The sequence below is a fragment of the Erinaceus europaeus genome, chromosome 1, assembly GCF_950295315.1.
Source record: "Erinaceus europaeus chromosome 1, mEriEur2.1, whole genome shotgun sequence".
In the NCBI taxonomy this organism is placed as follows: Eukaryota; Metazoa; Chordata; class Mammalia; order Eulipotyphla; family Erinaceidae; genus Erinaceus; species Erinaceus europaeus.
In genome coordinates this window covers 73,563,280-73,589,129 of record NC_080162.1, presented here as the reverse complement: position 1 = coordinate 73,589,129, position 25,850 = coordinate 73,563,280, and the positions used below count along the sequence as shown (strand labels likewise).

Genomic DNA, 25,850 nt, shown 5'->3' with positions numbered 1-25,850 from the left:
GGCGCCGAGCCCCAGTGATAACCCTGGGGGGGGGGGGAAGAATTTGCAGAGAGAATCTTGAATTCTGTAATTTCAACTGGTTCTATGGATCATTGATGCCATCCTCAATCTGTATTGATTGATAGGCATCTGGTGCCAGTCTAGAGTGATTGAATAGGTCCTGGTCCCTGACTCCCCATCTTAGGGTTAAGAGTCAAGAATAAGTGTTGAACTACTATGAAATGCACCAGGAGGAGAGGGAGCTGGTCCATCTTTGTGGCCTCATCCTGACCCAGCACATGAGCAATGCTAACATCTTGACCTGAACAGACCTGTGGCTGCCTCCATTGTGGGTTTTGCCTCCTATAGCATCCTGACCTTGACAGTGTTCTCTCCACTCAGCTGGAAACCAAGATGAAATCAGCCTCTGCTGTCCTTGTCTCTACCTTATCTGTTCCCATGACTCTTTTCTCTTTTGTAATTTATAGGGTGTTTCCCACGTTCATATGTGCTTAGAAATGATGAGTCTCTGTTAGTGAAGAGGAGAAATTGGACATTGGCTGCTACTGAGAAGGGGAATCAGTGGATGAGATCAGTTTCCTTTTCCATTTCTTTCAATGAAAATTTGCATGGTGAATTGAATGGAATGTAAATTATAGCCCAACATTTATAAAATAAAGAAAGGAAGAAAGGCAATCAGAAAGATGGAAGAAAAGAAATCATGAGAGAGATAAAGCATTATGGTGTTCTGAACACCCCCACCCAAAAAAAAATGGATGTACCCTGTTCCTACCCAGTGGAGAGTAGTTAGGACTTGTGCCTGATGAACTCCAGCCTAAGTCCAGCCTCTGTACTCACCTTTACTTTTAGCTCCTGCCTGTCCTCCAACCCTAGTTTCAGGCCTAAGTCCAACACAGTCCCAGCTATAGCTCCAGAAGGGGGTCCCTCATTCCAGGCCTAATCCACATCCATAACTCTGACCCAGTCCTGTCCTACTACTAGCCCAAGTTCAGCATTCAACCCTAGTGCCAACTTCAGTCCTTCCCTGACTCAGGTGCTCACCCTGAGTCCTTATCCCATTGGGTTCCCAGCCTGGTCCTCACCCCAAGCTCAGTGCCAGGGTGCCTGTGCCTACCTATTGCGACCCTGCAGCTGGTGAAGTTCATGGCCCTGCAGCAGCAGCTGCTTCTCCAGTTTGTTGGTGGACAGCGAGGTCTCCAGCAGCTGGATCTCCATTCTCGAGGTCTGATTCAGGACCTGCCCGGCAAACAGGAGGGAATGGGGTGTTAGGTAAGGACTGAAGGAGCTGTCCTAAGCAGCTACCCACCTGTCCATGGGCCTTGGTACACCCTTAACAGATGATTTCTTCCCTCCCAGAGGTAGTTCCTGTGGTCCTTCCTTCATCCATTCATTCACTCACAGACCCTAAGTGAGTCCTAGGAAAAGTCAATATCTAGCCCAGCAGCAAGTCTCATCAATTTTGTCTGCCAAATGGGTGCCTGACTCCTTTCCCTGTCCTGGATTCTACTCTGCACCCCTCCACCTTGCATTTTCAAGATTTCTATCCTTGATGTCTTGTGCGAGCCTCCTCATAGGACTCCCTGTTCTATCTTTGTCCCCTGTAGCTCAGTCTCTACTCAGCAGCTTGGAGCAGCCTGTTAAAATGTTTTCACGCCAGTGAAAATCTTTCTCTGAATCCCACTTCATGTGTTACAGAGCTCCAATCTTCTCCATTTCCAGAAGGTCTGGTTATTCTGTCTGCCCCCATCACCTATCTGACCCTTGCTCATTCTCCCCCTGGTCAGTCCTGCTGCTTGATATTCCCCGAGTACTCCAGCATGTGCTGTCATTTCTGTCTGAATTGCTCTCCTACTAAGTCTGGCTCTAGCCCTGCCTTTTCAATGCTGTCTTCCTGGGATCCCTGACAGCTTACAACTCAGGCCACCACTCCCACCACTCCCAGCATGCACTCCCTCTCACTCTCGTATCCAGGCTATTTCTCCTATGCATCAGCACCATCTCACATGTTATTTATCCTGTTTATGTTTTCATGATACTCATTAGAAAGAATGCTCCAGGTCTGTTTTATTTATTACTAGAACCTCCCAACAGTGCCTGGCACATAGTTGAGGGCTCACCAAATGGTGTCCTTTTGTCATTCATCTCTTCATCCATTCATTTACTTACCCCCTCTTTGTATACCTGTTTCCTCTTTATTCCCTCTGTATTGCTCCCACAGAGACACTGCCCCCCTGAAGTCTAATGAATTTCATATTATCCACCTTCCTTAGTGCACCATAAGTCCCTGAGGTAGGGCAAGTGTGCTGCTCTCCATCATCCCCATGCTAAGCATGATGCTTGACAGAGGCAAAAGAGCCAGACCCATGGGCCAGGTGGTGGTGCAACTGGTTGAGCACACATGCTATGATGTGCTAGGACCTGGGTTTAAGTCCCCAAATCACCATATGCAGGGGGAAGCTTCACAAGTGGTGAAGCAGTGCTGCAGATGACTCTATTTCTATCTTCCTCTTCCCCTTCCATTTCTTTCCATATCAAAATAAATAAATAAATAAATAAATATTGAAAAGAAAAGGAAGAGGAAGAAGGAGAAGGGGAAGAGGAAACAGAAGCAGAAGGGGAAGAAGTAGAAGAAGAGCCAAGCCCAGTGCCTGCCTCTGGCCTGGAAGGAGAGTTTTGTGGCAAAGTCATCAGGTCTCCAGGATTCTATAACCAGAGGAGGCCCTGTCTTCACCCATGGTTAGAGGTCAAGGCAAGAACACCTGGGCTATGAATCAACTGGATGACCACAGCCACCCTCCCCACCCCTCCCCCCACATGCCCAGGCATCCTCCAATACCTGGGCCTCCACATCAGTCAGCTTGCGCGTCTGGGCAGTGGTCTGGTTCAGGAGGCTGGTGCCCAGCTCCAGCATGGTAGCCGTCTGGTTCTGGACTATGTGCTGCTGAGCCTGTGCCAACTCCGACCTCAGGTTCATCTGGATGTACCTTTCTAGCTGTGGGGAGACCATGAGCTGGGGTCATGGGGTGGGAGTTGGGTGATACATCTGTTCCTTCCATGTGTCTCCACACTGAGTAGTCAGTGGAGGCCTCCCTGCCATGTCAGGCTGCCCTTAGCAATCACTGGGACTATCCCAGTAGGTTTGTCCCTGACATCTTTTCTCCCATAATCTACACAGTCCATCCTCCATGAGTGTCCAGAGGGTTCCTATTAAATCTTATTTATGTCACTTCCCTCCTCTGTGCAAACCCACCCAGAATTCCCATTTCACTCATTAAAAAAAATCTAAATCCTCCCTATGATGACAGCTTCCTCCATGACCTGGCCTCCCACCATCACTGATTCCCTTGCCTTCATTCTACTCCAGTGGCTTCTATGACAGCCCTGCAACACTGTGAGCACTTAGGGAGCAGTTTGCCCCAGGGCCTTTGCATATGCTGTTCCCTCTGCCTGGACCTCCACTCCCCCCCCACCTGCATGACTCAGTTCCTAATGTCATTTCAGATCTCTTGTTACTCCCCAATCTTAAATTACATATTTATCTATTAATTGGGGGTTGGGCAGTGGCCCATCCAGTTGATTGCACACATTACCATATGTATCTGTTAACTCTTTCATCTTTAGAGTATCAATTTCATGAAGCCAAAGACTTTGACAACCACGTTTTCTCCATGTCTTAGCACACAGAGAGTGCTCAGTCATTACATATGTGTTCTATGAATTGGTGAAAAAGGGGGAACACAGCCCCAATCCTGACCATTACTTCCTAACAGTGAGTCATCTACCAGGCAATAGGGACAAACCTCTTCTCACACAAGTCCACCCACCAAGATAAATTTTCTTTCTGTCTTTATAATATATAGTGTTGGGGAACAAATCATCCATGTCCCCAGGCATATAAGGTATGTATTCTACAGCTGAGCCGCCTCTCCAGTCCATTTTTTTAAAATTGTATTGTATTTTATTAATTAATTAGTTTATTTGCTACTAGGGTGATCATTGGGGTTTGGTGCCTGCATGATGAATCCACTGATCCTGGTGACCATTTCTCATCCCCCCTTTTTTTTCTTTACTAGTTAGAGAGGAATTGAAAGGGAAAAGAGAGATAGAGAAGGAAAGAGATAGAAAGACACCTGCAGTACTTGCTTCACTGCTTGGGAAGCTTCCTTCCTGCAGGTGGGGAGTAGGGGTTCCAGCCCTGGTCCTTGCATGTGGTAACATGTGCACTTAATCAGGTGCACTATGGCCCAGGCCTCTAGATTTCTTCTTCTTTTTTAAGATTTTTTTTTTTATTTATGAAAAAGATAGGAGGAGAGAAAGAACCAGACATCGCTCTGGTAAATGTGCTGCCGGAGACCGAACTCAGGACTTCATGCTTGAGAGTCCAGTGCTTTATCCACTGTGCCACCTCCCGGATCACTCTAGATTTTTTCTTACGGAAGAGAGAAAAAAAAAAAAGCACTACTCCTCCACCCATGGAGTTCCATTTATGTTTTACTTTGTTGCTGTCTAACATGGTGCTGGGAATTGAACCCAGGGCCTCATGCATGTAAGGCATGCACGATGTCGCCTGAGCTATCTATCTTCCTGTCCCCTAGACTTTGATTTTCCATTCTCCTCTAGTTGCCAAACAGGACTGAACCAGTCAGCTTCCAAGGGTTCTCCTAGGTCTGAACACACATGCTAGCATTCATTTACTTGACAGGGCTGCTTTCTTTCCCAAGAGCAGGCTGAAGCTGCTCTGGCATGAGACCAGGAGCAAGTTGCAAAGGTGAACAGTGTGTTCTCAGGGCTCAGTGCCCATGGGCAGAGATCTGTCGCCCTTCCTCCACTCCCTTTCCATTCCCCACATAGGCTGGCCCCTTGCCACCATTGCTACCCTGCCAAACCCTGCCTCTTCTCACACTCTAGTCTAATCTTCTGGACCTCCAATGGTGTGACTCCCATGGTCCTTGGGAAGACTGGTACTCCCTAAGGAAAGACAAGGGGCCAGGCTTCCACTGCCTTTTCTTTACTTCTTCTCCTCCTTTCCACCTCTGCTTTTAATTCGCTTCCTCTCTAGCCCCATGGCAGTGTTTTGGAAGTAATGTATTCCATTGCAGTGGAATGTGAGATTCTGAGGGGGATCTCACACCTGGGTGATGTTTGTATTGTGGTCTTTAGATCAGCATCAGTTGGGAATAGCTGTCAGACTCAGGTAAAGATTAGTAAAGTCATGGGCCCTTTGGAATATACCTAAAATAGACCTACTAGCTTTTTCCAACGGAAACCCTAGATCTTACCTGCTATATTCTTATCTTTAGGTTCCTGACTATTAAACCATTTGTTCTGCTTTATATCTTAATGCTCTTCAGCCACCAAGTTGCAGATGCTACCATGACGCCAACCTGACTTCCCTGGGCAGATGACCTCACCAGTGTTCACTGGAACCTCACCTCTCCAGAAACCTACCCCACTAGGGAAAGATAGAAACAGGCTGGGAGTCAATGCCAATGCCCATGTCCAGCAGAGAGCAATTACAGAAGCCAGACCTTCTTCCTTCTGCATCCCATAATGATCCTGGGTCCATACTCCTAGAGAAGTAAAGAATAGGAAGCTTCCAATGGAGAGGATGGGATGTGGAACTCTGGTGGTGGGAATTGTACCCCTCTTATCCTACAGTCTTATCTATCATTATTAAATAATTAAAAAAAAAGATATACCAACTTCTGTGGGGGCTGGGAGGTGGTGGATCTGGTTAAGTGCACGTGTTACCATATGTAAGGAAGCAGTGAAGCAGTGCTGCAGATGTCTCTCTGTCTCTTTCTTCCTCTTTCTCCCCCTTCCTTCTTAATTTCTTTCTGTATTAACAATGAAATAAAGTTTAAAAGATAAAAAATAATGGAAGAAAAGAAGGAAGGAAGAGATACAAGCTTCCATGCATAAAGGTTCTGCAAAAGACTTCTATGCTTGAGGTTCCTAAATCTGAGGTTCAATCCCCTGTTCCATCATAGCTAGAACGAAGCAGTGCTCTGGTTAAAAAGGAAAGAAAAGAGGGGGCTGGGCAGTGAAACACCCAGTTAAGTGCACATATTACCAACTACAAGGGCCCGGGTTTGAGCCCTTGCTCCCCACTTGCAGGTGGTCCACTCCATGAGTGGTGAAACAGGTCTTCAGGTATCTGTGTTTCTCTCCCTTTCTCTTTCCCTCTCTCTATCTTCCCATCATCTCTCAGTTTCACTCTGCCCTATAAAAAGGGAAAGAAATCACCACCAGGAGTGGTAGATTCACGGTGCTGGCACTGAGCCTCAGCAATAACCTTGGTGGCAATTAAAAAAAAAAAAAAGGAAAGAAAAGAAATGAAAACTTCCAAGTCTCAATCAGAAACTCAAGGTATGTGTGTGTGTGTAGTGGGAGTGAGGGGTGGGGGTGTGGAGATGGAGCAAGTCCTCCTGGTGAATGTGAAGCCAGCTCACATATAAGAACTCCTGGTGTAGAGGTCTCAAAGTGTTCTGAGGACCTGGGAGAAAAGCACTTCCCAGCTTCTCAAGCCTGTGCCTATGGTCCTTTTCTCCCTTCATCCTTTCTGCCCCCTATTATACAGAAAAGTGCTTGAATATTTCTCCTCTCAGAATGAAAGAAAAAGAGATCCTTGATTCCTCTCCCTCTTCTAGTAGAATCTCCAATTTCTCTGCTCCCCACCAACAGAACTTCTTGAACAAGTTGTATTTGCTTTCTCATCTCTGTCTTCACCCTTATCTTTAAAATAATTAATGAAAAGGGTAAGTGCCTGTGGTGCAAAGCGCAAGGATCAGCTAAGGAGCCCCGTTTGAGCCCCCAGCTCCCCACGTGCAGGGGAGTCATTTCACAGACGGTGAAGCAGGTCTGCAGGTGTCTATCTTCCTCTCCCCTTCTCTATCTTCCCTACCTCTCTCCATTTCTCTCTGTCCTATCCAACAATGATGACATCAATAACAACAACAATAACTACAACAACAATGAAAAACAACAAGGGCAACAAAAGGGAAAATAAATAAATTTTTAAAAATTAATAAAAGAAAAAATTAATAAAAGTACTATGGTGTACTCCATTACATAGGCTGTATGGATAATAAGCAATGAAATCTGTATATTTACTCTATTAAACATTAAAAAAATTATATTTTTTGTTAATCTCATGCTCCTCCAGTCTGACCTCCTAGCCCCAGGGAACCCCTTCAACCTTAACTTCAACTTTTTGTGAACCTCTTCAACCTCAAAAGACACTTCTGTGTCCTAACTGTCCTCTCTATCTCAGTAGTAGTCACCCCAGACAGCACCCCCTTTTCTCTAGCATCACTTCTCAAATCCACCCTCTCTGACTTTTGCATATCTCACCAGCCCCTCACTTGTCTCCCCATACACTCTCCTTTGAGGCCAGGGCCCCTAAATTGGGGCCAACTGGGTTTAGGAAGATAATTCACGCAGGGCCATAAATTTGGGAAAGAAAAACTTATCATTTATTCATAAACCTGTAATTAAACTTTGGGATGCCTTTTGATCATGAGCATAGGCTATAAACTATTGCACTATAGCCAGTCCTGTGACTTCATTACCAATGGGATCAAGATCACTTCCATCACAACATAGTTGTTATGGTATCTAAACACACTGCCCCACTCAGGAATTATGGACTTGCTCAAGCCCACCAGGATAGTGCTACAAAGCACAGGTATAACTGTGATATTTTGACTACAGTATTTCTGGGCATGCTCAAGCTTTTGTTTTATGCCACAGGTGCTTGGAGGGCCCTAGAACCTTCAGATCCTGACATGCTGACTCCTCTTCCACATTTCTGCACTGGAATACCCAACCCCTTGCCGTCTGCATGAAGTCAAGTCCCACTTCCACATGGCCACCCTTCACTCTGTCTTTTCCTTCTCAGAAAAGGGCCCCACCTAGTTCCTAATTCCCCAGCCCAGACCTCATCCTCTGCCCCCTTTTTACTCCTTGTGGATCCTGGGCCTCTCACATGCATGATTTTTCCACTTCTGGGTTGCTTTTTTCATTTAGATAGATAGATAGATATAGATAGATAGATAGATAGATAGATAGATAGATAGATAGATAGATAGGTAGGTAGATGGGGCACAGTATGAGAATTCCTCTGATGCTATTGTACATCCTATTGGTTCAGGGGCTCTATCTAGACCATTTGCATAGCAGTGCAGATGTCCTAGCTCTCTGGCCCACTCAACTGTCCCCCCCCACCTGCTGCACTCAATCCACTACTTACCTCTCACCACTAGGATCCCAACCTTATCCCCACACCATCCCCTCAACCCCTATAGTTGGGGACCAGGGACTTGAACCCAGGTCTTTGAACATGATAACATGTGTACTCTATCTGGTATACCACTGCCCAGCCCCTCCAGGCCAACTTTTTCAGATAGAAAAACAGAGACTGAAATAGAGAGGCAGAAAAACACTGTAGCACTGAAATTCCCTTAGTGCAGTGGGCGCTAGTCTCAAACCTGGGATGTACCCTTGACAAAGCAAATGCACTAACTTAGTGAAATATCTTGCTGGCCCAGTGTGTTTATTTTCTGGTGAGACTTTCTCTGATATTTCCTCCCAAAACTCTCATTTGCAAAGACAAACTGGAGTCTAGAAGACTTGCCCAAGGTTATCTCCTGCCAGTGTAAGTCAGGTTGAGACTCTGATGACCAATGCCAGTCTCTGTGTGGATGACGGTTGTGTCTGACTCAGGGGTCTGGTCTAGGGCACAGGCAAAAACCAAGTTGGGGGTAGAGGGTGAGAATCTCAATAGTGGATGTGACTCAGCTCCTTCTGCTGCAGCTTGGGTTAGATATATTTCCGGCTTCCCCACCCCTCCACCTTATCATTGGCTCTGGATCTGAGTTCTGGCTCACTTGTCAATAAACATGGGCCTCTAGTACTTTTTACAATTCTTACAAATCTGGAACATGGGGGGCAGTAATGTTTAGGCATTTGAAAAGGACTGTGAAGGGCAGGGAGTTTTGACAGGCAGGACCTGCTTGGGGAAGAGAAGGTGTGGGGTACACAGCATGAAGACCTGTGGATATGCAGTCTTAATGTCACAGAAGCTGACTCTGGTCTGCTTTTCTTCCATATCACTGGTGGAAAAGTCTTTAGCTGGTGGGTGGATGAAAAATTGTTCTCCACCATCCAATGGACTCTGCTTAGCAATAAAAAGAAATGAATCACTGTTACATGCTGCAGCACAGAGTATCTTACAGATGATCACTGTTCCCCCCTGCCCCATACATACTGCCATCAGGCCATCACTTCCTAGAGAGCTGGGGTTTTGCCAGCCTTTGTCCTGGTGCCTGGAAAGGGTCTAGTCATTCAGAGGGATTCCATGGATCTTCATTATGCTGAATGAATGAATGGCTTGGACACCTACCTGCCTCCACCTCCTGGAAGAATTAGTCTTAAATTACGGGAGTTGGGCGGTAGTGCAGCGTGTTAAGTGCTCATGGTGCAAAGTGCAAGGACCGGCTAAAGGATCCCGATTCGAGCCCCCGGCTCCCCACCTGCAGGGGAGTCACTTCACAGGCGGTGAAGCAGGTCTGCAGGTGTCTGTCTTTCTCTCACCCTCTCTGTCTTCCCCTCCTCTCTCCATTTCTCTCTGTCTTATCAGACAATGACAACAACAATAATAACTACAAGGAGAAAACAAGGGCAACAAAAGGGAATCAATCAATCAATCAATATTTTAAAAAAAGAAATTACACCCAGTGATTCTGTGGTAGAGCCTCGGGGATATAGAGCAGTAGGAAAGGAAAGGAATCGATTAAAAAAAAAAAAATCCAACCTGAGTGCTTCATGGCTTGCTGTTTCTGGTCTTTGTTGCTCCATAGTCCCAGCCAGACATGAAATGATAATCTCTACGTGGGCTTGAAGAGGGAAACACTGGGGGCTGTGCTGGTGGCCATGTCCTCATGCCTCCAGCAGCCAAGCACAGAAGAGGTGCTCAGCAAGAATTTGTTGAAAAGAAATGGATAGGGTTTACTTAAGGGGCCCCTCAATGTCCGCTGGATGATCATTTGGCTGCTAAAAATAATTTCAGACTCCCCAGCCAAGCCCAGCTGCTTCTGGAGCCCCATGAGAGGTAGAACAAGGTGAGGTCACAGAAGCCAGAAGACTAGAAATCACAGCAGGGAATGGATTCAAGAGGAGGGAGGAGGAGAAATGCTAACCAGGCAGAGCAGAGGGAAGCCCAGAGCAAGGGAGAAAGCTGGGTATCTGCAGAGGGAATGTTCCAGAAAGGAAAATGACAGTGTCAGTGCTCATTCATTTGTCCAGAGGATTTGTGCAGGAGGGGAGAGTAGCAACCAAGATAGGCCAACTATGCCTAGTTATCAGATCCATGCACTGAGTGTACCAGGCATGCCCTGACTGCTATAGTTATAGCCTGTTTAGTCCTGGGTGCTCTCTCACATTTTATAGATGAGGAAGAGAAACCCCCAGAAGAGGAGCTATTGTTCAAGTCTTATAGCTGTGAGAGGCTGGATTAGAACTCAGGTCTTTGAGCTTAAAAGACTGTACACCCAACCCATTTGGTGAGCTGCTTGTGGCAGTCAAACTCCAAGATGACTCCAGAAAATCCACCCCTGGTACTCATGCTCTGTGCTGTCTGTTGTCTCCTCTCTGTGTCAGTGCTGGTCAGCATGATCAGTGTACTTAAAAAATAATCAACGACGGTCTTCTGGAATTTGTAGATTAAGCATATGAGCAACCCTGTTTCTGACCACTGATGCTGATTTGTCAGAGCATGCCTTCCATGACTGTGGTGTTGCATATGGACTTCTGCCTTGTCCCCTCTTTAGTACTGGCTTTGGGAGAAGCTGGCTAGCCTGTTCTGAGGACCCAGTCCTGTGGAGAGGTCTGTCTAGAGAGGAGCTGAAATGTCCCCATGAATAGTACTGACCTCCTGGCCCTGTGAGTTGGCCACCTTGAAGATTGACTCTCCAGCCCTAGTGGAGCCTGCAGATGACCTCAGCCCCTTGACATTTGACTGTAACTGCATGAAAGCAAAACAGCTATATCTGAATTCCTGCCCTCTAGAAACCGTGCAGGCTAATAAATGATCATTCTTGTGAGCTGCTGATTGTTTTAGGGTGATTTATTATACTGCCATAGATAGCCAGTGCACTGCTTTGTCAGAGGCTTCTAACTTCTAGTTCTTGCCCCTTTTACATGGTACATCACTTGTCTACTCTACCATTTCCAGGCCTCTGTTTCCTAGTTTTTGCAGTGAGACTATCTTTGTGATTTGTGAACCTGATGGTCAAGGGCTGGCCTCTCATCCTCTGGCTGGGCTTGCAGGCTTCCCCTCCCCCTGGTTTCTTCTAGGCTGCACAGACCCCACCCATGTGGTTCAACATAGACTGGAGTCTTTGTTCTTTTTTTATTTATTATTTTTTTTTATTGCCACTAGGGTTATCACTAACGACTAGCAAGACTATGAATCTACCTCTCTTCTTCTTTTTTTTTCTTTCTTTCTATTTTATTTGGTAAGACAGAGAGAATTTGTGGGGTGGTGGGTAGAGAGGGAGCAATAAAGATAGATACCTACAGACTTGCTTTACTGCTTGTGAAGTTTTCCCCCTGCAGGTGGTGAGCAGAGGCTCAAACCCAGGTCCTTGAGCATGGTATTGTGTATGCTTTAATTGCTGTGCCATTACCTGGCCCCCTGCAGTCCTTGCTCTTACTTTTCTATTTTAATATTTTAATTAATTAATTAATTAACTAACTAACTAATTAATTTTCCAGTGCACTGCTCAGCTCTAGCTTATGGTAGTGTAGGTGATTGAACCTGAGACTTTGAAACCTCAGACATGAGAGTCTCTTTGTTGTTGTTTTGATATTTTATTTTATTTATTGAAGAGAGTGACAGAGATAAGCATACAGAGAGAGAGGAAGAGAGACTAGAGCACTGTACATCTCTAGGTTGTGGTGGTACAGGGGGATTGAACCTGAGACTTCAAAATATCAGGCATAAAAGTCTTTTTGCATAACTGTTATGCTATCTCCCTCACCCTTTCTTTCCTTTTTTATTTGACAGGACAGAGAGAAATTGAGAGGGGAGAAGGAGAGAGTAAGAGAGACACCTGCAGTACTATTTTACCTCTTGTGAAGCTTGAACCTGGGCTCTTGCACATGGTAATGTGTGCACTCAGCCCCTGTTCTTATTTTTCTGAGTGGCCAGACCCAGCCCATCTTGGCTGATTTCACTGCTGTAAGAAGAATCTGTTGCTTTTCTTCTGGGTCAGAGTTCAGAGCAAGCAGAGTGGGTGGGCAGGGGGCCAGCGCTGGAGAGTGTCAGGGCCAACAGGCTCTCCTGGAAGGATGAGGCTTTTCAATTCTCAGCTGGACCACAATTCCCGGCACAGCCATGGCTGTTCCAAGCTTCTAGCTGCAATTCTGAGTCCAGCCTGGGCCTGGAACACTGCCCTGAGCCCAGCGCTGGCTCAAGTGACAAATTTTCAGTTTCCTTTCTGTGCTAGCTGTAGAGCTTCTTGAAGCCTCAGTGGCCTTGCTCCCCCCCCCATAATAATGGGGAGCACAACAATCCTCACCTCTTAGATTTCAGTGAAGTTTAATGACTCAGTGTTTGTATAATATATAGCAATGCCTATCATAGAGAAAGATCCATCTGTGCACCAGCCACAGCAGCACATCCAACCAGGGAAAGGGAAAAACAACAAAACAAAACAAAACAAACAAACAAAAAAGCCCATCCTCCTTCCTTCCCTACATGCTGATGCAGCACCTTAGCAGTCACTTAGACCCCTGGCAAACCAGGCATCCACTTGGCATCAGCCACAGTTTACAGAGGGAAAAATTATGGCTCAGGCCTTTGGCACCTTTACAGTACTGTGTATCTCAGAGATATACAGTTGAACTGACAAAACAAAAAAAAAAAAAACAAAGTGAGACAGCATCAGGGTGAGATGGACATGGAGTGAGAGCTTATCAATAAGGGAATGAGAACAGTTCTCTCTAGTGAGGGAATGAGGCACAGAGGGGCTGAGTTTTATATCTGGAGCTGGAATGCAGGGATAGGGGATTTTCTTTTTTTTAATTTTTATTTATTTATTTATTTATTCTTTTTGTTGCCCTTGTTTTATTGTTGTAGTTATTATTGATGTCATTGTTGTTGGATAGGACAGAGAGAAATGGAGAGAGGAGGGGAAGACAGAGAGGAGGAGAGAAAGACAGACACCTGCAGACCTGCTTCACCGCCTGTGAAGTGACTCCCCTGCAGGTGGGGAGCCGGGGGCTCGAACCAGAATCCTTCCGCTGGTCCTTGTGCTTTGCGCCACCTGCGTTTAACCCGCTGCGCTATCGCCCGACTCCCCGGGGATTTTCTTTGGTACCCCTTCCCTCTCTTTCATACTTTTAAAGCATCTCAGTAAAAATGTAACAAACACAGAATAAACTGGAACCAGGAGATGATCAGGGGACTGGAATGACGTGTGATATATTTTTTTTCTGGCATGTCTTCACACACTTCTATATTCCCAATTTTTGCACATTGGAAGTTCATAAAAAGTTGAAGAGAGTAATTTAACCATTATCAAGGGCTGGGATGGGAACTGGGCCCAGCTCTGCTGGGCTCTGAGGAAGAGGTCCACACCGCCCCATTTACAACCTCTCACATCTTTGCTACTTTTGGGCTTTTCCTGTGGGGTATCTCCTCAGCTGGTTAGAAACCACCTTCCTTCCTTAAGTGCCACTTGACACCATGCCATAGACTACAGTGTGTGGGGATGAAGTCAGAACCAAGGGACCTCAAGGGCTCTGCTTCTGAGCTTCCAAACTTCTGTTTTTCTTTGAGGATGCCCTAGTAACCTCACCTGTAGATTCCTCATCCCCATCACTGCCAGATCTCTGCATCTTTATGGCAAGTGTGGTACTAGGGATTAAACTCAAGGTTGCAAGCATGCAAGGCTGGTACTTTTAATTCATACAAACAATCTTACTTTGTAGACTTAGCATGAGAATTAAATGCAGTATTTCTCACAAAATACATAGGACAGTGTCTGGCACATTAAGTGCTCTATAAAAGCTAATCTTAATTTTTATTATCTTTCATTATCTTACTGTGTCATTAAGAGGCAGAGAATATCTTGATTTCACTGCACAGAGAGACAAGGTCATGTAGGTGGCTTCCTTAGGGCTTCATAGTCAGTTAGTTGCACCACAGGGACATGACCCTTCACCTCAGAACAGTCCATCCCAGACCCCACATCTGACTTTCAGGGTCGTTTCCAGACATTTCAGAGCTGCCTCTGGGGTTAAGCAAATGCTCAGAGGCCAGTGTCTGGCCAGAGGTGCAGGCTTAGTGGGCAAACCTAGGGCTTGTCTTCTCCCATTTCCTGCTCAGAGGGAGCTTGGCTGGGTTCAGGAGACTGGGAGGAGGGAGCCAGAAACATGTGGCTTTTTCCTTGTGGGATGGCCTGGCCAAGTCACTTGAACAAATAAACCTGCCCCTCTGGGCCACTGTGGTGGCTCCCCTAGTCATCTCTCATCCCAGGGCATCTATGCCAGCCCTTTCTAGACCCCTTTCTTAGAAAAATAACCCCATTCCTCCCAGAAGCAGATGCTATTCTCCCCACCCCATCCCCCAGTTCTAACTGCTCAGAAAGGAGCCAGCCGAGAGGTTAGGAAATCAACCCCCAAGACATTTTGTTCGGTGACTGAGATACATTTCTTGTTTGGATAACTAAAGGCTGAAAATGCCAAGAATTTACGGGCAGTCTGGGGAGGCTGGGGCAGTTAGGAGTCCCGGGCCAGCTTGGGAGGGTGTGGGCAGGGCCAGGACCCCACGCTGTGCTTCTCCCTGGATGAGCTTTGACCCAACCCAGCTAGGCAAGGCCTCACAGCCATGAGACTCATGGCCTGAGCTATTCTGAGGTTTGACGTCAGGGATCTAGAGCTAAAATATAGCTAGGGGCAGTACCAGGCCAACAGGCTCCTGCCCGGTCCCTGGTTTTGGGAAGAGAATGAGGTTGCAGAAGAGCAGCCTGGTTGTCCACCCAGTTAGTGTGTCCTCGGTCCTCAGGTGTGGACAGAGCATTTGGACACCAGAAGCAGTACAGACCTAGCTCACACAAGGGTGAGGGGAAGAGAACCTGAGAGACCAGGAGGACACTGGCCAGGGGAGAGAATCAGAGAATGATAGACACATAGAAATGTTGACACAGCAGCCCCACCCCCCACTGTAAGAGTCCTGGAAGAGATACCCACAAGAGTCAGAGACACAGAGATAAAATGAAGCAGAGACAGAAAGGAGATAGGCAGAGAGGGCATCCATGCAAGTGTGAGGCAAGAAGGTAGAGGGTTCTAGAATTTTGGAGGTCAGAGTCAGCCTTGCTTCATGGACCCCAGAGATTCACAGGAAGCTGGATTGGCCTCAGGAGCATCAAGGAGCCTGAGGACTGTGTCTGGCCCTGGTTCCCCTCACTGTCCTCAAGGATCTGGAGGATACAGGAGAAGGCAGGGAATGGCACTTCCCAGCCATGGAACTAGCCTCACTACAGGATAGTCAGTAACATAAGCAAGCCTTCATAGAGCACTTGTTGTGGGCCAGTACTTTCAAACCCATGGCTACTGTTTGGGTCAGGGCCCTTTGCTCTCTTTTTGCATAGCTGAGGTGCTGAGTGGAAAGCTCTGGGTCCTGAGGCCAGTCTGTGCTGAATCCTGGGGGCAAAGTGACTAACCACCGCACTGTTCAACTCATCTGGGGAGGCCTAGTCTCCAGCTGATTCTGACCCACCTCCTCCCCTCAACATTCTTGGTTACAGCTTTTCACCCAGATGTGAGGGGGAGGTGGGGAGCAGAGCCAGGAGCTGATATGCAGCCCACCGAGAGAGAGAGAGAGAGAGAGAGAGAGAGAGAGAGAGAGAGAGAGAGAGCGCTAACTCCAAATGTGAGTCACCATGGTGGAGTGCAGGCTTTCCAGGAGGGAGGAGGAGAGGCGGGGAGGTGGAGGAAGGAGAGAACAGTAGAAGGAAGAGGGGGGAAGGGTTCAAGGAAGAGGAGGGAGGAAGGGAGAAAGGGACCAGGTGCAGTGCTCTACCCCCCACCCCTCCAAGCAGGAGGACATCAGCTAGCTACACAATGGGGGAGGAGTGGAACCTGGGATCTGGGGGTTCTGAAGCAGGCAGGAACCCTCATTTGCTCTCAGATTTCATGTCCTGATATCTCTCAGAGCTGGGAAAAAGAATCTAGGGAACAGAGTAGGAATCCAGGTTGGCTTTCACTACTCGGTGACTCTGGTGAGGCCCTTTCCCTCCCTGGCTTCAGTTTCCTCAGCAGGCACAGGGAACTGGGAATCTGTAGCCGAGATTGTGTCCTCTATACCCATCCAGATGGAACAAGTTAGTTAGGAAGGGGCAGAACAAGCCTTGAATGTCTTTAAACAATTTTTTAAATTTTATTTATTTATTGGATAGAAACAGCGAGACAGAGAGATACCTGCAGCAATGTTTTTAGGTTTCCCATGCAGGTGGGAACCTGGGGCTTGAACCTGGTTCCTTGTTCATTGTAACATGTGTGCTCAGCCAGGTGCACCACCACCCGGCCTCCAAGCCTTGAATCTCAACAGTTGGGTTCTCATCTTCCAAGTTGTACTACAGCCCAAGGAGGTGACAAGAACCAAGGGTAAGTAACTGCCAGGTGTGTTTAGCACAGTGTGTATGCTTTTATGAAAGAATCCATGAACACAGGGTGACTCAAACACCAACGGACAGGAAAGAGGCAAGTCTTTTAATCAAAAGAGGGCTCTTGTCCAGAAGATGGTATAGCAAACGCTAATTTGCCACTCCTGCCCCCAGAGACCAGGTAGGGTTGGAGACCCCTTGAGAATATAAGCACAGACAAGTGACATCCCAAGGTTATCTGCAAACTATAAACTGAGTCAACCAAGTTCAAATTTCCCCTGCCCAGTGGCAAGGGGCTCCAAACAGAGATGATACTGCATTCAATAAAAGCCCACCATCACCCCACTGCCTTCCTATTCTGGTGAGCTGACACTATGTCTTCACAAGACAAAGTAGCTAGGCAGCAGGCTGAGAATGGCCTGAGTGCTCCCACTTGTCCTCCCAGTTATCTCTTACACACTATCATTCTATTTTGCAGATGGAGAAAATAAGGCATGCACATCTCTAGCCACTAGGAAAGTGAGTGCTAGGAAAGGGATGGTGATGTTTGTATGTCATCCTGAGCCCTACTTCCTTGTTGTTCACTCCACAGAGCTCCATGGTAGCCCCTGTCAAAGATTATCAGTTAGAAGGATGGTTGCCTTCAGAACTCAGGCTGAAGTGAGTGGAGGGTGAACTTCTGGCCTAAAAGTCATCTATTTTTCACACGAAAACCTCTGATTTCATCTGCTCTATTCCTACCTTTGGGCTGCTGTTTATTAAACAAATTTTCCTGCTTTATATTTTACTGTCTTTCAGCCACTAAGGTGCAGATGCAACCTTGATGCCATCCTGACTTCTCTGGACAGACAACCTCACCAATGTGTCCTGGAACCTCACCTCCCCAGAGCCCTACCCTACTAGGGGAAGTTAGAAACAGGCTGTGGGTAAGGATAGACCTGCCAATGTCCATGTTCAGCAGAGAAGCAATTATCGAAGCCAAACCTTCCACCTTCTGCACCCCATAAATTTTATTGGTCCATACTCCCAGAGAGATAAAGAATAGGGAAGTTTTCAAGGAGTGGGATGGGGCATAGAACTCTGGTGGTAGGAACTCTGTGGAGTTACACCCCTGTTATCTTACAGTCTTGTTAATCATTATTAAACCACTAAGAATTTTTTTAATTTTATATTTATAAAAAGGAAACATTGACTAAACCATAGGCTAAGAGGGTACAATTTCACACAATTCCCACCACCAGAATTCTATATCCCATCCCCTCCCTGATAGCTTTCCTATTCTTTAACCCTCTGGGAGTATGGACCCAAGGTCATTCATTGTAGGATGCAGAAGGTGGAAGGTCTGGCTTCTGTAATTGCTTCTCCACTGAACATGGGTGTTGACAGGTCGATCCATACTCCCAGCCTGTCTTTCACTTTCCTTAGTGGGGAAGGGCTCTGGGGAAGTAGAGCTCCAGGACTCATTAGTGGGGTTGTCTGTCCAGGGATGTCTTGTTGGCATCATGCTAGAATCTGGAACCTGGTGGTTGAAGAGAGAGTTAACATACAAAGCCAAACAAATTGTTGACCAGTCATGGACCTAAAGGCTGGAATAGTGCATATGAAGAGTTGGGGGGTCTTCCATTTTGTAGATAGCTAGTAGGCATATTTTATTTATATTCCAAAGGGCCTGTGGCTATATGAATGTTATTTTATTTCAATTAATTAATTAATTAATTTTCCCTGAGCCTGAAATCTAATATGCAGGTGGATCTTATTTATTGTCTGGGGAGGTGATGTCATGGCTGGCAAAAGGATCAGAAAGCTGGATCAGGGAAGAGAGTAGCTCCCAAATATGGGAAAGGTGTATAAATATTGTTGACTGTAAACCCCATCAATTTGATGTGATCTGATCTGGGGCCCATATTCAGCTTAGGAGCCTATGTGACCTCTGCATCCCTGTAGATCTGAGCTCACCTTCTGTGGTCATAAGAAGGAATGTTCCAAGCTGCCCCCATATCAGGACCCATCTTCCTCAGGTGTAGCATAGAGTATATTGTCCAGCCTCCCTTCAGAGGATGGAACATCCTCTATCATTGTTGATCCAAGTTGAGGGCAAGGTCCTACGGGGGCCCACAAAGGGGTCTATTGTGTTGTTCCTGATAGGAATGACCGATAATAATGGAGAGAGTCAGTCATTTTATCTCTCATTCAGCTTGTCCACTTGAGCACCAGATACACAGGGGGATCCAAGCTAGATGACAAGGTGAGACTAGGGATAGAGAAACCAGGCAGAAAGTGACGGCAGCAAGCCTGAGCCAGGATAGTTCAGAGGAAGCTAAGAATTGATGAGGAGAGAAGCTGAGGTGAAAGGATGGACAATATTTCTTCCCTGAGAATAAGGTGAGGTGAAGTACACCCCTGGGGCCACAGAAGAATTGCTTCCAAGGTGGTATTAATTTAGAGCGAGGGGCAGGGAGAGAACTGTTTTTGGTGCCTTTGGAATTGAGTCTGTGTGGGCTCTCAGAGGGAAGATGTGAAGGTAGGAGATGAAGGTCATGGACTGGAGGCTTGGAACTCCAGGAGATGCCAATTTGGGGGGAACAGTGCCTTGGAGCAAGAGGAAGAGACGAGAACTTAGACTAAGTTCTAAGAAGCATTAGTATTCCAGGGTGGAGAGAGGCAGGAGTGACCTGAAAGACAGAGGGAAAGTCCAGACATCTGTTCACTGCAGTGTACATGTATGCATGCAGCTCCTGCTATGCCTTCCAAGTCCTGGAAGGCCAGTAATGAACAAAACAAATATGACCCCTGTCCTGTTGAGGCATAAATCAAAAGGCATGCTTCCAAGAACAGGTAGTGTGATAAGTACTAAGAGAGTAACCAAAGTTAAATGCAGGGTTCAACAGAAAGAGAGTAGCCATATACAATGGAGTGGAAAATTGTGGCCTTTCTGAAGAGGTGACATTTAAGTAGAGACCTGAGGAAGGTCATGTTGAATCATGGGAGTCACCAAAAGAGGAAGGATTTGATTTTATTCTGAAGACATCGGAGTCCTGGTACGGTTTTAAGCAGAGGAAAGTCAGGGTCTAACTTAGAGTTTAAGGAGATCTTTCTGTCTGTTGAGTGGAGAATGGACTACAGGAACTAGGGTGGAAGCAAAGCTCAGGGAGATGACCATGGTAGGACATGGCAGTGGCTGCTGCAGAGTAGTGGGACATGGAAGGCAACATCAGGGGATGGAGGGAATGGACAGTGAGGAAGTAGAGTCAGCATATATAGACTTTTGAGAGCCAGACCTGAAGTTAGAGGGCTAGACTTGTTCCCAGTCTGCCTCTCCTTCTCCTTATTTTTTTATATGGGAGATACTTGAATGTGATCAAAATTTGGGGGAACGGCCAATAGAGGAGGAGTTATTGGCAGCACAGGAAGAGATGGTTGGCTTGAACAAGTGGGACAGGGGTTGGGACCAGCAGCCTAGGAGGAAAGTAATTGGTGCCTATGGAAGAATCCATCCCCTCTGAGCTCTGGAAAGACTCTGAGAACTGATGGATGCATGGGTGGACCTGCAGGTTTCAGACAGGCAGCTAAGGGGCCTTTTCCCTCTTGGCCCCATTTCTCATTGAAGTAGAAGGCTCATGATCTGGAGAGAGGATTTCCAGGGGAGCAGAAAGAAGTTTGGAAGAGGAGGCAATGACCCTACGGTACTAGAAACATCTATCTGAAGGGACGCACAAAGACTTCAGGGCAGCTTGGAGTCTCTGCTAGATCAGGCTCCAGTAAGTGAGGCCAAGAGCAGTGTTAAGGGTGAATTGAAGGTGGGATGATTTTAAAGTAGTCAATGGCATGGAAAGGACAAGGGACTCTAGAAAGACGGTGAGTGGAGATTAGGAAGAAAATGGTCAGGGCAGGGATAAGACAACAGGGTAAGTGTACGTGTGTATGTGAGTATGTACACAAATAAGGTGACTAGATACTTCTAATGAATGCCTCCACTGTTCAGATGAAAAAGTCTAGGGTGTGCATAAGACAGTCCTTTGGAAAACAGGCAGAAACTATGGAAGCTTCAATTTACATAATTTTCTGTGTCATCTTATTGTTTTTTCTTTTTTTCTCCTGATGCCACTGATATTTAGTTAGTTAACACTGGTTTGTATCATTGTAACCTATGTCGTCTTTGTAAAATTCCATTCTTTACTTGTGCCATATGCTATGCATATTACATTGATATGGGTGCAGGTGCATACATATTAAATAAATATGCACCTGTGAGGGGAGCATCCATTTCTTGTTGGGCCCATAATTTGAATAGTTTGGAAGCTGTGGAGTGAGACGGGCCTGCTCCTTGGAGAACACTCTTGCTTTCCCTTCACAGACTGTCATCACTGTCTGCCATGTAATGCATTTGAAAGCTGCAGGAACCATCCCACTCCCTCCACCCCACCCACTGCCCAGACTGTCTCCTGTGCCTGGAGCCTGTGGCCTGTTCTCACCCTGGGTGGCTCCTTCTTAGGGGATGGGTACACAGTAGGTGCTCAGATCCTAAGACCTAGGACCAAACAATAGTGCTGTCCTCAACTTCGCTCACATCCAGTTTCTTAGAAGAGAAGACTAGCAGCCTCTTCAGAAAATTCCAGGATTTCTGTGACCACACCTCCTCCTCCATGACTCAGTCCTAGGCTTTTACAATCTCTTGTCTGGTGGTTGCAGGGCCTCTTCCCTGGGGTTCCTGAAGTCATCCTCCTCCCTCCCCCCACCCTCTACAGTTTATTCTGCTGAAACCAGTTCAGGTGTGCCTTGTTGTGCTCCAAATCCTGCATGCATAGATCAAGGAGTCAACACTCCAGGGTCTCCAGAGACCTTGTTACTTCAGCCACACTCATAGTCTGCTGCCCCCAGGCACTTAGCTGTGTTCACTGTTTAATTCCCCAGCACCTAGCATGGCCTTAGTCCCTGTTCAACTGATTTCTATTGGATGAATGAATGAATGAATGGCAGGTAGGGAGCCAGGCTTCCAGTTCTGACCCTGCCCAATCTTGTGAGTTTTTGAGTCCAGCCCACTCCTCTCTGGGTCTCATAATCCCCAACAACACAGTTCAGAGATGAGGGGCCTTTAGCCAGCCTTCTGGGATGCACACCCCTCCTCTGTCCCTGCCCACCTACCCCTTTGATCCTCCCCACCCCCAGCCCTTACCTTCTGCAGCCACTGCGTATTGTTCTCTAGCACCTTCTCCAGCTGTCGCACTCTTTGGGCAGGCCAGTCTCCTAGGTTCAGAGCAGCAGCCGGTGAGTCCCTCTGCAAACTGTTGGAGCCCCCAAAGACCTCAGGCTCTGGAGGGCAGGGCTCAGGCTCCGGGAGGACGAAGGTGTAGCTGCACTGGCCATGCTGGACTCTGTGTGCCCTGCGACGCCCGCTGGCCTCCTGCCCCCTCCTCTGGGCCAAAGCCAGGCTGGCCATGACAAGGAGGCAGCCCAGCAGCATGGCTGGTCGGGAGAGCATCCAGAGATATGGCAATGGCCAGCTGCAGGGTGTTGGTCAGAGCCCCCAGAGACCTAGCCTGCCCACTGCTCCCTCTGTGCCCAGAATGTACCCACAGTGGCCAAGAAAAGACAGGCCTGCCTGCAGAAGCGCTGCAGCTGCAAACCCCTGTTTGGCCGCTCAGTCCAGAAGGCTATTTATACTTGTTCCAAATACCACAGCTGCTGGGTTTCCTCCCACTGCCTCCTGCTCCCGCCCCCAGCACCCCTCACCTCTATTCTTCCCCCTTTCCCTTCCTTCCTCCTCACTCTTGCCCAGCGCCTGCTGGGGCCTTGTACTGGTCTCTGCACCAGCCTTGTTCTGCCCCCTGGCCTCTAAGTCCTTTTATTATCCAGTGGAGGCCTGGCCTGCTGGTGAGAGGGGAGGAAAGAACACACACACACACACACACACACACACACACACACACACACACACACACACACACACACCACAAGAAACACAATATACACATGAAACACACTTCCATGCTTCACTAACCCCACAATGCTTCCCTTTAGGAAAATCAAACAACTAAAACTCTTTTCCTGTCTCTGCCTCTCTCTCTCCTACCTCCCCCCACCAAGGCTGGGATCTCAAGTTTCAGTCCCCCCCCTCCCTTTTGCCCCCCTCCCCACAAGCTTTCTGTTAAGCTTGGAGCACAAGGGAAGTGACCCCCAGAGAGAGTAAAGGGAGGGGAGGGGTGAGGCTAGAGAGGAGGCTGTGATCCCAAAGAATTTCTGGAGAAAAATCCTTGCAAGGCCAGGGTAGTGGTTGCCCCAGCTGGAAGCTAGCTCTTGTCTTCCTTCTCCCTTGGGGTCTGGGGGGCCTTGTGCTCTGGGGTAACCCTGGTCCTGTTGCTGTGACAGTAATGTGAGGTTGCAGTGTCTTAGGGAGGATTGTTCTGCAACTGCCTCTAGCTGGAGCAGTCAGTTGGCTCTCTGGGATCAAAGAGTTTCCATGGTGTCTCTACCAGCCTGGAGTCAGAAGCTACTGGTCTAAACCCTACTCCCCAGCTGCTGGCTGAAGATGAGCAGATTCATAGTTCTTCAGCTCTGCTCCCCAGCTGCTGGCTGAAGATGAGCACATTCACAGCTCTTCAGCTCTGTATTCTGAGCTGAAGGGACTTCCTTGATTTAAGGAATCTGTTACTAGCTGTGTAGCTTTGAACTAGTCACTTAACCTTTCTGTGCCTCCATTTTTTTTTGGTAAAAGAAGCGAAGTAATATTGTCCACTTCCTAAGGCGTGAGTATCAACAGTGAGCAGCACTGGCACAGGAAGAGCACCAAATAAATATTTTATTGGTCAACCCTATGAGCCAGGGATCTCCTGGGAGTGGGTGGGCCTCTCCAGGGGAAAGCTGTCTCCCAGATCTCTCTGTGCAATCTTTCAGAGCAGGGAGCCAATTTGGCTGTTTGGTATTGCTTTTTCTCCTTATGTTTCCCCAGACTAGTCAGACTGCTTGATGCAGCCATTTAGGAGTCCATCTGGGAAACTGAGAACATGAAATGAGGTGCATGATGGTGTGCAGGAAGAGGCTAGGCGGCTGGTTATCAGTCTTCTGAATTCACCGAGCTTCTTGTGTGCTCAGTGCCGATTGCTCACTTCTGCCTCAATTGTCTTGGCTATAAAAGGGCATCTCACCTCCTGATCTTTCAAGGAAGAAATTTATGCCTAGTGCAGAGGAGCCCAGAGAACAGGGCAACTGTGGTCAGGGCTGTTGGCTGAGTTGTGTTAATTCCGACCTAGCCAGGTTGTTATCCCCTCCATTCTATAAAAGAGGAAGCCAAAGCCCAGATCAGTACAGTGAGCTGCCCCAAAGTCATACAGTCTGGGTGTACTGGAATGGGGGTGAGTAGGGGGGGTGGAGAAGTAAGGTAAACTTCTAGGCTGGTCCAGAGCCCATCTCACTTCCTTTCACTTCTCCACTCTTTTGCCCCCTCCACTGTCCCCATCCACCCTTCTTCATCTTGGGGCATTGACATCTCCTCATGGGGTTCAGGGAACTTGTAGTGAGGCACCAAGATGACAACACAGATATCCCAGCACAGATGATATGTTTACTCTGATTGAAATACTGAGTAAATGAATGACATATGATCTCATATTCCTGTAAAGAATTAAGTAGACACAGGCCCCGTACTAGGGTAGTGGTGCTTTGCACAGAACAGGACACAGAGGGAGAATGCTGGTAGGATGAAAAGAATAGTTCTAGAGAGTCCTGCTCACCTGTACACCTTCATTCCTGCATTCCTTTCCAACCTCACAACCTTTGCATTATTGCTTATTACGAGAGCGCTGCTATCCACCTAAGTGGCCCCAAACTTTCTTCAGTGTTCTGGTTACTATAGCTGCCAAAAATTACCCCAATACCTAGCATTGTAAAAGAAGACTAGCCATGAAACAGGGGAGATAGCATATGCAAAAAATTTTTATGGGGGTCAGGTGGTAGTGCAGAGGGTTAAGCGCAAGTGGTGCAAAGCACAAGGACCAGTGTAAGTTTCCCGGTTCGAGCCCCTGGATCCCCACCTGCAGGGAAGTTGCTTCACAGGTAGTGAAGTAGATCTGCAGGTGTCTATCTTTCTCTCCCCCTCTCTGTCTTCCCCTCCTCTTTCCATTTCTCTCTGTCCTATCCAACAACATCAACAATAATAACTACAACAACAATAAAAAACCAACAAGGGCAATAAAAGGGAAAATAAATAAACATAAATAATAAAAAAATATTTTAAAAAAGAAATATTTTCATGCCCAAAGCTTCAAAATCCCAGGTTCAGTCCCTCTCACTACCATAAACCAGAGCTGAACAGTGCTCTGGTAAAACAAATAAACAACAAAACAAAACAAAACAAAACAAAAACACACACCTAGCCATTTACCATGTCTCAGGGGTTCTGTGCATCAGGAATTTGAGAGCTTCTCTGCCAGGCCATCTGCTTGGTTTTCTCACAAGATTGCAGTCAGACAGTGGCTGAGCTATGTCGACCCAAAGTCTTCTTCCCTCACCTGTCAGTTCTTCTTCTTCTAGCGTTTGCCCTTCTTCTGTAGCCAGTCAACAGCGTCAGGTTGAAAGCTGTCAGGAGCTGCTTGTTGCTGGCTTTGAAAGTGACTGGGATCCATGTGGATTCAGTCGGCTAGGAAGGATCGTCAGTTTCCCCAATGAATGGGTAATCACGGGATGCACCACGAGAAGGTTGATCCAGTACCTAGGCATATATCCCTCCCTGTCCCATTGTGTCCAGCAGGGTGATTCTGTAGCCAGTGCTTCTCACACAGCTACTCAGAGCTCCTGAGACACATGTCCCCAGAGAGCAAGGTGGATGTTAACAACGGCATTTTACGCTGCCAAGATTCGTTTTGGTAGACAATATATGTTCTTAGTAAATATGTGTCAAAGCAAAGGCATGAATGAATGAGTGCAATGCTTGAGTCAGGTTCTCAGTGAAGAACAAGTAAGGAGTGGTAGACTGGGGCTGCACTAACAGACTAAGTTTCAGCTGACAGAAATAAATGCAGGTGGTTTACCAGTCTGAGGGATGACTTCCTCCTCCTTAATCAGAGAATAAGAAACAGGCTTCCATCAGACCTCCCAAAGCTTGGAGGCGGGCTCTTGGGAAAGTTTACAGATTGTCAGGCTGCCAAGAATATTTAATACAGGACCTCATGGCCTGTATCCAAAATG

The 25,850-nt window shown here is 47.1% G+C and overlaps 2 protein-coding genes across 5 annotated transcripts in view; one reads left to right on the top strand and one right to left on the bottom strand.

Annotated features, from left to right (window-relative positions):
- Positions 1–22,339, bottom strand: part of ANGPT4 (angiopoietin 4) — a 39,314-nt gene extending 16,975 nt beyond the window's left edge. Inside the window, exons 1-3 of one of the 2 annotated variants that reach the window (XM_007523040.3) lie at positions 21,844–22,339; positions 2,837–2,992; positions 1,115–1,236 (exon numbers count right to left, since the gene is read on the bottom strand). In XM_007523040.3, coding sequence (XP_007523102.1) covers positions 1,115–1,236; positions 2,837–2,992; positions 21,844–22,149 — 584 coding nt within the window. In that variant the 5' untranslated portion in view covers positions 22,150–22,339. The remainder of the gene's footprint in view (positions 1–1,114; positions 1,237–2,836; positions 2,993–21,843) is intronic. The other variant, XM_060187749.1, reaches the window with a different exon arrangement.
- LOC107522507 (large ribosomal subunit protein uL15-like) overlaps positions 1–25,850 on the top strand; it is a 125,190-nt gene that overhangs the window by 65,172 nt on the left and 34,168 nt on the right. The gene's annotated exons all lie outside the window — the stretch shown is intronic.